At 42.5% G+C, this 12827-nt stretch overlaps 1 protein-coding gene across 1 annotated transcript; it reads left to right on the top strand.

Moving 5' to 3' along the window:
* The first annotated feature begins 7864 nt into the window (after window positions 1-7864).
* On the top strand, window positions 7865-11310 carry LOC125521070 (uncharacterized). The gene is made up of 4 exons (XM_087540464.1): window positions 7865-8532; window positions 8635-8691; window positions 9633-9745; window positions 11058-11310. The coding sequence occupies exons 1-4, from the start codon at window positions 8430-8432 to the stop codon at window positions 11139-11141; spliced, it is 357 nt and encodes a 118-aa protein (XP_087396590.1). The 5' UTR covers window positions 7865-8429; the 3' UTR covers window positions 11142-11310.
* Window positions 11311-12827: the final 1517 nt, after the last annotated feature.

Consider the following 12827-nt stretch of genomic DNA (forward strand, 5'->3'; position numbering starts at 1 on the left):
TGAACTTGTCGAAAACCTTTTGCGACAAGTCGAGCTTTCTAGACAGTAATATTACCATCAGCGTATGTCTTCTTCTTGAAGATCCATTTATTCTCAATTGCTTGCCGATCATCGGGCAAGTCAACCAAAGTCCATACTTTGTTCTCATACATGGATCCCATCTCAGATTTCATGGCTTCAAGCCATTTTGCGGAATCTGGGCTCACCATCGCTTCTTCATAGTTCGTAGGTTCATCATGATCTAGCAGCATGATTTCCAGGACAGGATTACCGTACCATTCTGGTGCGGATCTCGCTCTGGTTGATCTACGAGGTTCGGTAGTATCTTGTCCTGAAGTTTCATGATCATCATCATTAGCTTCCTCACTAATTGGTATAGGTGTCGCAGAAACAGTTTTCTGTGATGTACTACTTTCCAATAAGGGAGCAGGTACAGTTACCTCGTCAAGTTCTACTTTCCTCCCACTCACTTCTTTCGAGAGAAACTCCTTCTCTAGAAAGGATCCATTCTTAGCAACGAATGTCTTGCCTTCGTATCTGTGATAGAAGGTGTACCCAACAGTCTCCTTTGGGTATCCTATGAAGACACATTTCTCCGATTTGGGTTCGAGCTTATCAGGTTGAAGCTTTTTCACATAAGCATCGCAGCCCCAAACTTTAAGAAACGACAACTTTGGTTTCTTGCCAAACCATAGTTCATAAGGCGTCGTCTCAGCGGATTTTGATGGTGCCCTATTTAACGTGAATGCGGCCGTCTCTAAGGCATAACCCCAAAACGATAGCGGTAAATCAGTAAGAGACATCATAGATCGCACCATATCTAGTAAAGTACGATTACGACGTTCGGACACACCATTACGCTGTGGTGTTCTGGGTGGCGTGAGTTGAGAAACTATTCCACAATTTTTCAAATGTACACCAAACTCGTAACTCAAATATTCTCCTCCACGATCAGATCGTAGAAACTTTATTTTCTTATTACGATGATTTTCAACTTCACTCTGAAATTCTTTGAACTTTTCAAATGTTTCAGACTTATGTTTCATTAAGTAGATATACCCATATCTGCTTAAGTCATCTGTAAAGGTGAGAAAATAACGATATCCGCCATGAGCCTCAATATTCATCGGACCACATACATCGGTATGTATGATTTCCAACAAATCTGTTGCTCTCTCCATAGTACCGGAGAACGGTGTTTTAGTCATCTTGCCCATGAGGCACGGTTCGCAAGTACCAAGTGATTCATAATCAAGTGGTTCCAAAAGTCCATCAGTATGGAGTTTCTTCATGCGCTTTATACCGATATGACCTAAACGGCAGTGCCACAAATAAGTTGCACTGTCATTATCAACTCTGCATCTTTTGGCTTCAACATTATGAATATGTGTGATACTACTATCGAGATTCATAAAAAATAGACCACTCCTCAAAGGTGCATGACCATAAAAGATATTACTCATATAAATAGAACAACCATTATTCTCTGATTTAAATGAATAACCGTCTCGCATCAAACAAGATCCAGATATAATGTTTATGCTCAACGCTGGCACCAAATAACAATTATTTAGGTCTAATATTAATCCTGAAGGTAGATGTAGAGGTAGCGTGCCGACAGCGATCACATCCACTTTGGAACCGTTTCCCACGCGCATCGTCACCTCGTCCTTTGCTAGTGTTCGCTTAATCCGTAGTCCCTGTTTCGATTTGCAAATATTAGCAACAGAACCAGTATCAAATACCCAGGTGCTACTGCGAGCTCTAGTAAGGTACACATCAATAACATGTATATCACATATACCTTTGTTCACCTTGCCATCCTTCTTATCCGCCAAATACTTGGGGCAGTTCCGCTTCCAGTGACCAGTCTTCTTGCAGTAGAAGCACTCAGTTTCAGGCTTAGGTCCAGACTTGGGTTTCTTCTCTTGAGCAGCAACTTGCTTGCCGTTCTTCTTGAAGTTCCCCTTCTTCTTCCCTTTGCCCTTTTTCTTGAAACTAGTGGTCTTGCTGACCATCAACACTTGATGCTCCTTTTTGATTTCTACCTCCGCAGCTTTCAGCATTGCGAAGAGCTCGGGAATAGTCTTGTTCATCCCTTGCATATTATAGTTCATCACGAAGCTCTTGTAGCTTGGTGGCAGTGATTGGAGAATTGTGTCAATGACGCAATCATCTGGAAGATTAACTCCCATCTGAATCAAGTGATTATTATACCCAGACATTTTGAGTATATGCTCACTAACAGAACTGTTCTCCTCCATCTTGCAGCTATAGAACTTATTGGAGACTTCATATCTCTCAATCCGGGCATTTGCTTGAAATATTAACTTCAACTCCTGGAACATCTCATATGCTCCATGACGTTCAAAACGTCGTTGAAGTCCCGCTTCTAAGCCGTAAAGCATGGCACACTGAACTATCGAGTAGTCATCAGCTTTGCTCTGCCAGACGTTCATAACATCTGGTGTTGCTCCAGCAGCAGGCCTGGCACCCAGCGGTGCTTCCAGGACGTAATTCTTCTGAGCAGCAATGAGGATAATCCTCAAGTTACGGACCCAGTCCGTGTAATTGCTACCATCATCTTTCAACTTCTCTTTCTCAAGGAACGCATTAAAATTCAACGGAACAACAGCACGAGCCATCTATCTACAATCAACATAAACAAGCAAGATACTATCAGGTACTAAGTTCATGATAAGTTTAAGTTCAATTTAATCAAATTACTTAAGAACTCCCACTTAGATAGACATCCCTCTAATCCTCTAAGTGATCACGTGATCCAAATCAACTAAACCATAACCGATCATCACGTGAGATGGAGTAGTTTTCAATGGTGAACATCGTTATGTTGATCATATCTACTATATGATTCACGCTCGACCTTTCGGTCTCCGTGTTCCGAGGCCATATCTGCATATGCTAGGCTCGTCAAGTTTAACCTGAGTATTCTGCGTGTGCAAAAACTGGCTTGCACCCGTTGTAGATGGACGTAGAGCTTATCACACCCGATCATCACGTGGTGTCTGGGCACGACGAACTTTGGCAACGGTGCATACTCAGGGAGAACACTTCTTGATAATTTAGTGAGAGATCATCTTATGATGCTACCGTCAATCAAAGCAAGATAAGATGCATAAAAAGATAAACATCACATGCAATCAATATAAGTGATATGATATGGCCATCATCATCTTGTGCTTGTGATCTCCATCTCCGAAGCATCGTTATGATCACCATCGTCACCGGCGCGACACCTTGATCTCCATCGTAGCATCGTTGTCGTCTCGCCAATCTTATGCTTCCACGACTATCGCTACCGCTTAGTGATAAAGTAAAGCATTACATCGCGATTGCATTGCATATAATAAAGCGACAACCATATGGCTCCTGCCAGTTGCCGATAACTCGGTTACAAAACATGATCATCTCATACAATAAAATTTAGCATCATGTCTTGACAATATCACATCACAACATGCCCTGCAAAAACAAGTTAGACGTCCTCTACTTTGTTGTTGCAAGTTTTACGTGGCTGCTACGGGCTTTAAGCAAGAACCAATCTCACCTACGCATCAAAACCACAACGATAGTTTGTCAAATAGACTCCGTTTTAACCTTCGCAAGGACCGGGCGTAGCCACACTCGGTTCAACTAAAGTTGGAGAGACAGTCGCCCGCAAGCCACCTGTGTGCAAAGCACGTCGGGGGAACCGGTCTCGCGTAAGCATACGCGTAATGTTGGTCCGGGTCGTCTCGTCCAACAATACCGCCGAACCAAAGTATGACATGCTGGTAGGCAGTATGACTTGTATCGCCCACAACTCACTTGTGTTCTACTCGTGCATATAACATCAAACCATAAAACCTAGGCTCTGATACCACTGTTGGGAAACGTAGTAATTTCAAAAAAATTCCTACGCACACGCAAGATCATGGTGATGCACAGCAACGAGAGGGGAGAGTGTTGTCTACGTACCCACGCAGACCGACTGCGGAAGCGTTGACACAACGTAGAGGAAGTAGTCGTACGTCTTCCCGATCCGACCGCTCCAAGCACCGTTACTCCGGCACCTCCGAGTTCTTAGCACACGTACAGCTCGATGACGCTCCTCGGGCTCCGATCCAGCAAAGCTTCGGGGAGGAGTTCCGTCAGCATGATGGCGTGGTGACGATCACTACAAGAAATATGTCAACTTATGACCTTCTGTCAATGACCCTCGAAGAATTGGTCATAAATTTATGACCATTTTAGACCAATTGGTCAAAAGCTGTCTGGGGGGCTCCAAAACCTAAACCATTGCGACCATTTTGGTCAGAAAGGTCATAATTTCCCTACACGAAATGGTCATAAAGCAAACAGCGCTAGTCCGCTGCCTTATTTCTAGTTGTTAACGACCAATATAGATGGTCATAGCCTTGTAAATTGTGGTGGGTTGCGATGACTAGGCGCCATCTCATCAGTTTTGCCTATGTGTCATGTCCATGTGGCAGTTTTTGCCCTAGGTTGTGAAGCAACCTATATTTCTGTCATTCCCAAAATTCCCAAAAAAAATATCATAAATTCTTTGGGTCATATCTTCGTCAAATATGTAAAAACCTTCCTTTCCTAGTTCAAAAATAATTCAAAAAAATTCATTTTCCTATTCTGTTCAGAATAACAGTTTGTGAAGGAAGTACCACTTTGGCATGTCCAAATGGTATCCATTTTCTACAGTGCTTTCATGCGCCCAAATAACCATCCTTCACCAAATGCCAACTCAATCCATTCATTATTGTGAGCCCAGCTTCAATATTCGTATTTATGTCCAGTGTGGTACTTTGTAAAGCAAGTACCACCTAGGCTCCTCCTTTTGAGGTGAAAATTTGTGAAGAAGGTCTTCTTAGTAACTGATCATCCTCAGCCAAAACTCACGCCCATTAGCCATGTGCATTTCCCGTACCGCAAATCAAACACTTGGCTGCTTATTCATATTTGAGCATCGACCGGTCTCCTCGTGAGAATCTTATGTTGTGATTTTCTTCCTAGAACCTACCTGGGGAGTGCCCAACCCACTAGACATGCCTAGGCCGCCCAGAACACATGGCAACGCCACGGTCACGCGGTGACCACGCGGCGGGCATGCGAGCTTACGCGCTCTAGAGTTGGGGCCCTCGGCCACCGTCCAAACCTCAATGTCTCGCCATCAAACCATGTATTTCTAATTAAATAGATACTTATTTACCTAGAAATGATTTTTGGAAAAAATAAAGAGCAAACTATGAGGCAGCTGCAGTTCAAATTTGACCCGCTTCCAACTGAATCGACAGGAATTTGTCTTTTTCACCAGAGGTGGATCAAAAATTTTGACACCCAACCATTTTGTCAATTGTGCATTAAATATGGCCTAGTATTTTATAAAATTGATTAGGTCCAATTTTGCAACAAATACATGGTAGGTCCTTCACAAAAAAACTCATTTCAGGCACTCAGAAAATAGAAAATGGTTTTTTCGTCCAAAGAAAATGAAAACTTCCTTACACAACATTGTTTGCCATTCCAATATGCACCCTTGTGCATAATATGAGATCATTTGAACAAACTATGCCATGAATGTGGCCATAAGATTGATCATTTGGCTTGAAAGCCATGAATCTTCACACTTGATAGCTCATTTCTGAGAACACTTTTTTAAAATAATTACCGTATTACAAGTTTATTATTTTTCCTGGAAACTTGGTCACATATAATGACACAATGTGAAGGTTTTCCAATTTTTTGATTTTTTTTGAATTTTTTTATGCCCGTTTCAAAATGCGGTCAAAACGGCGGGCTTGACCGTTCCTAGCTATTGGTTGAATCTTGGAAAACTTTTGATGTTTCTCTGATTTAAATAGATACTTACGTACCTATAAATGATTTTTGGAAAAAATAAATAGCAAACTATGAGGCAGCTGCAGTTCAAATTTGACCCGCTTCCAGCTGAATCGGCGGGAATTTGTCTTTTTCACCAGAGGTGGATCAAAACTTTTGACACCCAACCATTTTGTCAATTGTGCATTAAATATGTCCTAATATTTTATAAAAATGATTTGGTACAATTTTGCAACAAATATATGGTAGGTCCTTCACAAAAAAACCTCATTTCGGGCACTCGAAAATGGAAAATGAATTTTGCGTGCAAAGAAAATGAAAACTCTCTTTGGAAAAATTGTTTGGAATTTCAAGATGCACCCTTGTGCACAATATGAGATCATTTGAACAAACTATGCCATGAATGTGACCATGAGATTGAGCGTTTGGGTTGAAATCCATGAATCTTCACACATGATAGCTCATTTATGAGAACACTTTTCTAAAATAATTACCGTATTACAAGTTTATTATTTTTCCTAGAAACTTGGTCACATATAATGACACAATGCGAAGGTTTTCCAATTTTTGAATTTTTTATGCCCGTTTCAAAATGCGGTCAAAACGGCGGGAATGACCGTTCCTAGCTAGTGGTTGAATCTTGGAATTTTTTTAGTGTTTCTCTGATTAAATAGATACTTATGTACCTAGAAATGATTTTTTGAAAAAATAAAGAGCAAACTATGAGGCAGCTGCAGTTCATATTTGTCCCGCTTCCTACTGAATCGGCAGAAATTTGTCTTTTTCACCAGAGGTGGATAAAAACTTTTGGCACCCAACCATTTTGTCAATTATGCATTAAACATGGCCTAGTATTTTAGAAAATTGATTTGGTCCAATTTTGCAATAATTATTTGGGAGGTCCTTCACAAAAAAAACCTCCCTTTGGGCACTCAAAAAATGGAAAATAGTTTTTTTGTCCAAAGAAAATGAAAACTTCCTTAGGTAACATTGTTTGCCATTCCAATATGCACTCTTGTGCACAATATGAGATCATTTGAACAAACTATGCCATGAATGTGGCCATAAGATTGATTATTTGACTTGAAAACCATTGATCTCCACACATGATAGCTCGTTTCTGAGAACACTTTTTTAAAATAATTGTCGTATTACAAGTTTGTTATTTTTCCTAGGAACTTGGCCACATATAATGACACAATGCGAAGGTTTTCCAATTTTTTCAATTTTTTTGAATTTTTTATGCCCGTTTTAAAATGTGGTCAAAACGACGGGCTTGACCGTTCCTGGCTAGTGGTTGAATCTTGGAAAACTTTTAATATTTCTCTGATTAAATAGATACTTTTGTACCTAGAAATAAATTTTGGAAAAAATGAATAGCAAACTATGAGGCAGCCACAGTTCAAATTTCCCCCGCTTCCAGCTGAAACGGCGGAAATTTGTCTTTTTCACCAGAGATGGATCAAAACTTTTAACACCTAATCATTTGGTCAATTGTGCATTAAATATGGCCTAGTATTTTAGAAAATTGATTTGGTAAAATTTTACAAAAAATATTTGGTAGGTTCTTCACAAAAAAACTTATTTTGAGCACTCAAAAAATGGAAAATTGTTTTTTCATGCAAAAGAAATAAAAACTCCCTTTGTCAATGTTGTTTGCCAATCTAAGATGTAAACTTGTGCAAAATATGGCATCATTTGAACAAATATTTGATAGGTCTTTCACAAAAAACTCATTTTGAGCATTGAAAAATGAAATGAAAAATTTGTATGTAATCAATCATGACCAATTTATATGGTCAAAAAAAACTGCAACTTGTTTGGTGCGCTCTGATTGGTTCATAGGCATATCACGCGGATCATGCCTCAACCACCGTTGGATGCTTCTGGATCCAACGGCAGCCTTCACCCCCTCACCCTCTCACCCAAACCCTAACTTCCCCGATCCACTCCTCTCCCCCGATCCACTCTCCCCCTCTCGCCCCACAGCCGCCCCCAACCCCACCCCCACCGCCACCGTCGACGACCCTCACCATAGACAAGGTCGAGGCTGACCCAAGATCGAGCCCATGCCCAGATTCACGAGTGGAGCCCCGCGAAGCTGCCCGCAAACTGCTCCTCTTCCCCACCCCCAATTCCTTTACAATCTCCGCCGCCGCCGCCGATCCCCACCCCCACCGGCGACCTCGTCTCCCCGTCTCCGGCCCCATCCCCACCTCCGGCCGACCTTCCTCCTCATCTCGTCCATCCACCCATGGAAACCCCCTTTTCCACGGATCCACCCACCCACCCACGCCCACCCATGGATGGATAGATGGGGCGCACTAGTTCCGGCGACGGCGGCGCCGGATCCGCACCCACCTGCGTGATAGAGGCCGGCCGCATCGGGATCCACCGCCTGCTCTCGGTCTGGTGCGGCACACCGGACCACACCGGAGATTGCTACTGCGTTGGTCGTCGACGACGGCGCATCTCCGGCGGGACCTAGATGCCCAAGGTATGTACGCCGTCCTTGCCAAGTCTTCCATCTCCTCTCATGTACGGCGGGACCTATACTGATTACATTCATCTTGGGCATGCATACGTGGTTGGTGACCTCGCGTGCCGCCATTGCCGGAGGCTGGCTGGCTGGATGGACGGGCGTCCGCGGTGCCGGTGTTTTGCAGCCTTACATCTCAGGTGTGGTTTCTTCCTGCTGTCGTCCGGTACTCGTCCCTTGCTGTTCTAAATTTTCGTGAGGCTTGTGTTTGACATCTCTCGTCGGTGCTGTTTCCATCGCAGGGAAGACGCTTGCTAAAATGTGTGCATGCCAAGATTCCTGCGGTTCCAGACTGATTGGTGAGATTACATTCGTACTGAAGTGTTACGCAAATGTTATCTGCTATGCTAACTGAACATACAAAGCCGCTTCCAAGTAAATAAAATCGTTTTGCTATGGTTCCTACGGCCTTCAGAATTTGGAAACGTGTCCTACACAGAATAGCCGTTTGGGATCTCTAGGGACACCACAATCGAGGAATCGACCCGTGCAACCGTTCCCTCGGCTCCGTCGTAGATAGCTAGTCATACTCTACAGTACCAAAATTTTGCTGATAGGCACAAGGTTGTGTAGCAACCATCAAGATCAAGTGTCTCATTAATTTGTCGATGGGTGCAAGGTTGTATAAACCATCGACATCAAGCATCTCATTAATTTGTCGCTCGGTACAAGGTTGCGCATACTTATCAGGAACCATCAACATCAAAGTATCTAATGAGGATACAATTTAAGCCTGGCGATAGCATGACCCATTGTGATGTTTTGTCCCCTACTGCTTGTACCATTTGTTTAGTATGCATATGCGTCCACATGTTCCAGGCTGCTATAGAACCACTGCTTATCCTTTATTCTCTTCTCTAGGCTCAGGTTCCACGAAAATACTCCTCTGTAATCGGCATGTAACATCATAAGCTTGTCTTTTCCACATGGCTGACAGTTATGTCATGTTTATCAGTAAAGATGTGTCTGGTTATTTGTATGTTAGCAGATAACCAGACTGATTGGTGATACTAAAATGTGTGCATCCTCTCGTTTGTTGTTACGCAAGAAGATGATGATGGAAGAGACATTACTTACATTCGTACTGAAGTGTTACAGTATGCATGTTTTGCTTAGTTGAAAAATCTGAGATATCGTACTGAATAGCATGCGAATGATGTTCACTCTGTTATGCTTCTAAAGCATCTGAATGATGTTCATTGCTATTTAAATGATGTTCATCTGCTATGGTTTGCTTCAGCTGGTGCGGATGGGAGGTGGATGCCCGCACGGATCCGGCGTCTCCAACCTCGGCATCCACAAGGAGGAGCGGCGACAATTACATACCCAACCATGGGGCAGCAGCAATTCATGGTTGAGCCTCCCTCTACCTCTCTCACATTCCCTGATTTTGCTGCTGCTCTAAATTCACTTTCACTTGATTGAATCTAGTGCTACTGCTGTCAGTCCCTGGTCCCTAGTGCTACTACTCTAAATTCACTTGCATGTTTGACTAAATTCACTTGGCATTGCACTGCTTGCCAAATTGAGTTGCTTTCTTGCTGCCACCAAAAGTCAGTACTCCCTAGTGTTGAACCAGTATTTACACGCTTGCAAATATTGGTCTGAATCTGCGATGCTCCCTAAAGTTGACTAAATCTCATGGAGTAGATTTCATTTTACCAATTGGTCTGAATCTATTTATACGCTTTACTGAATCGGCGGAAATTTCATTTTATACGCTTTACCAATTGGTCTGAATCTATGTATACGCTTTTCTGACAGTTTTGGGCAGCGAGCTTCTAACTGAAAAACGAGTTTGTTATGCTCATAGTTTCAAGTTGACCTCTACATATGAGTTGCAAAGCATGTTCTAAGGTTTCCGTAGAGTACTTATTTGCTTCGTTTGGATGTACGGTTTGAGAGCAGCCGTCTATTTTAGTTTGCTGTCCAGAAATATAGTACAGTTTTTCTGTGCAAACATAGTTAGCACCTCTGTTTTTGAAGTAGTTCCTTTCTTACCTCAGTTTTTGAAGTAGTTCCTTACCTCTGTGTAAACTGAATTTGGTTCAGTTAAAAAACTGCACTAGCTGACAGTTTTGGACAGCGAGCTTCTAACTAAAAAACGAGTTCGTTATGCTCATAATTTCAAGTTGGCCTCTACATATGAGTTGTAAAGCATGTTCTAAGGTTTCCGTAGAGTACTTATTTGCTTTGTTTGGATGTACGGTTTGAGAGCAGCCGTCTATTTAGTTTGCTGTCCAGAAATATAGTATAGTTTTTAAAAGCAACCAATTCATGATAAGACTTGGTGAGGCTGATGCACATAGCTACTTTCAGTACCTTGTTAACAGTGTTGCGGACAAGCTAAATCCTGTATCAGGGTCCTGTTCTTGTAAACATTATGTAAAGCTAAAATTCTTCCGTGTCTTGCTCTTTTGCTGGTGCCACTATACATGTTAGATTGCTAGATGTACTTGTTTCCATCTCAAATTACTTGGGTGTCATTCATATGTACATAAGATAATTGTATTGCAAAAAGAACTTCTATATAAATTCTGTTGGCTAACTTTCCATCTCAAATTAATTGTTTCCATCTCATGTACTTTTAGTTTTTATTTTAAAAGTATTCGTGTAATATTTCTTATATCAGTGACATACTTTTTGTTCTCTTTTGAATGCCCAGATGTTTTGCATCAGCCTGTCATTGCTAAGGAAGAAGCAGTACTTGAAGAAGCAGACTACATGTTTTCTTGTTGTGAAGCACTAGATAGTTCTATTTATTCTTTTCCTGTTCCAGAGTATTTCAGCAGCTGAATGCTTGAATACGTAATGTTGTAGGTTGCTTGGATCTATATAAAGTACGGATGTGATGGAAATTTGTAGAATGTGAGTTTTGAGATATTTCTGTAATATTCAGCTAATTGGTGATGATTCATATTGTTATTCAAACTGGTTTGAAAATGTTCGTTAAATGGGCTGGAGTTGGACCTTAAAAGGCCAAGGATCAAATTATTTTGGACAAATATTTTGGGTAAAAAATGAAACGAAAATAAATGAATGTGGAAAGGCCAAGGCCCAGGAAAGAAAAAGCCTGAAAAACATTGGGCTGGACTCATTTGGTTAAACATAATTTGGCAGAAAGAAAAGATAAAAAGGCTGAAATGTAGGGCTTGGCCCATGTGGCTGACTAAAATTAATAGGAAAAAAATTATAAAAAGGCTGAATTGTTGGGCTAGGCCCATGTAGAAAATCGAATTGGACCGGGCTGAATCTTGTGCCACGTTAGATTGCCACGCTGGATGCCTACGTGGCCTGGGGAGGTTGCTAGTGACCAAAACGCCACAGTAGGAATATTTTGGTCATAAACATCCACGACCTTCTCACAGAGAAGGTCGCTATAGTCAGTTTACGACCGCCAGCTTTTGACCTTCTGTTTTTGGTCACAAAAAGGTCGCAAATGGAAATTTGTGACCTTTCAGTGACCAATAGTGGTGGTCACAAGTTGACATATTTCTTGTAGTGGATCTTGATGTTCTACCATTGCAGGGCTTCGCCTAAGCACTGCTACAATATGATCGAGGTGGAATATGATGGCAGGGGGCACCGCACACGGCTAAGGAACGATCTCAATGATCAACTTGTGTGTCTAGGGTGCCCCCTGCCTCCGTATATAAAGGAGCCAAGGGGGAGGGGGCGGCCGGCCAGGAGGAGGGCGCAGGAGGAGTCCTACTCCTACCGGGAGTAGGACTCCCACCCCAATCCTAGTTGGAATAGGATTCCCCGAGGGGGAAAGAGAGAGAGGGGGGCCGGCCACCTCTCCTTGTCCTAATAGGACTAGGGGAGGGGGAAGGCGTGCGACCACCTTGGGATGCCCCTTTCTCCTTTCCACTAAAGCCCATCAAGGCCCATATGGCTCCCGGGGGGTTTCGGTAACCTCCCGGTACTCCGGTAAAATCCCGATTTCACCCGGAACACTTCCGATGTCCAAATATAGGCTTCCAATATATCAATCTTTATGTCTCGACCATTTCGAGACTCCTCGTCATGTCCGTGATCACATCCGGGACTCCGAACTAACTTCGGTACATCAAAATGCATAAACTCATAATAACTGTCATCGTAACGTTAAGCGTGCGGACCCTACGGTTTGAGAACAATGTAGACATGACTGAGACAAATCTCCGGCCAATAACCAATAGCGGGACCTGGATGCCCATATTGGCTCCTACATATTCTACGAAGATCTTTATCGGTCAGACCGCATAACAACATACGTTGTTCCCTTTGTCATCGGTATGTTACTTGCCCGAGATTCGATCGTCGGTATCCAATACCTAGTTCAATCTCGTTACTGGCAAGTCTCTTTACTCGTTCTGTAATACATCATCCCGCAACTAACTCATTAGTTGCAATGCTTGCAAGGCTTATGTGATGTGCATTACCGAGAGGGCCC

Source organism: Triticum urartu, chromosome 2A (genome assembly GCF_056163025.1).
Source record: "Triticum urartu cultivar PI428250 chromosome 2A, HENAU_Tu73, whole genome shotgun sequence".
NCBI classification, from domain to species: domain Eukaryota; kingdom Viridiplantae; phylum Streptophyta; class Magnoliopsida; order Poales; family Poaceae; genus Triticum; species Triticum urartu.

Bases quoted from the DNA above. Each gene is read 5' to 3' on its own strand.
- LOC125521070 (XM_087540464.1), top strand. From the start codon at position 8,430: ATGCATACGTGGTTGGTGACCTCGCGTGCCGCCATTGCCGGAGGCTGG. The intron at 8,533-8,634 runs GTGTGGTTTCTT...TTTCCATCGCAG, and splicing joins TTTGCAGCCTTACATCTCAG to GGAAGACGCTTGCTAAAATG. The intron at 8,692-9,632 runs GTGAGATTACAT...GGTTTGCTTCAG, and splicing joins CTGCGGTTCCAGACTGATTG to CTGGTGCGGATGGGAGGTGG.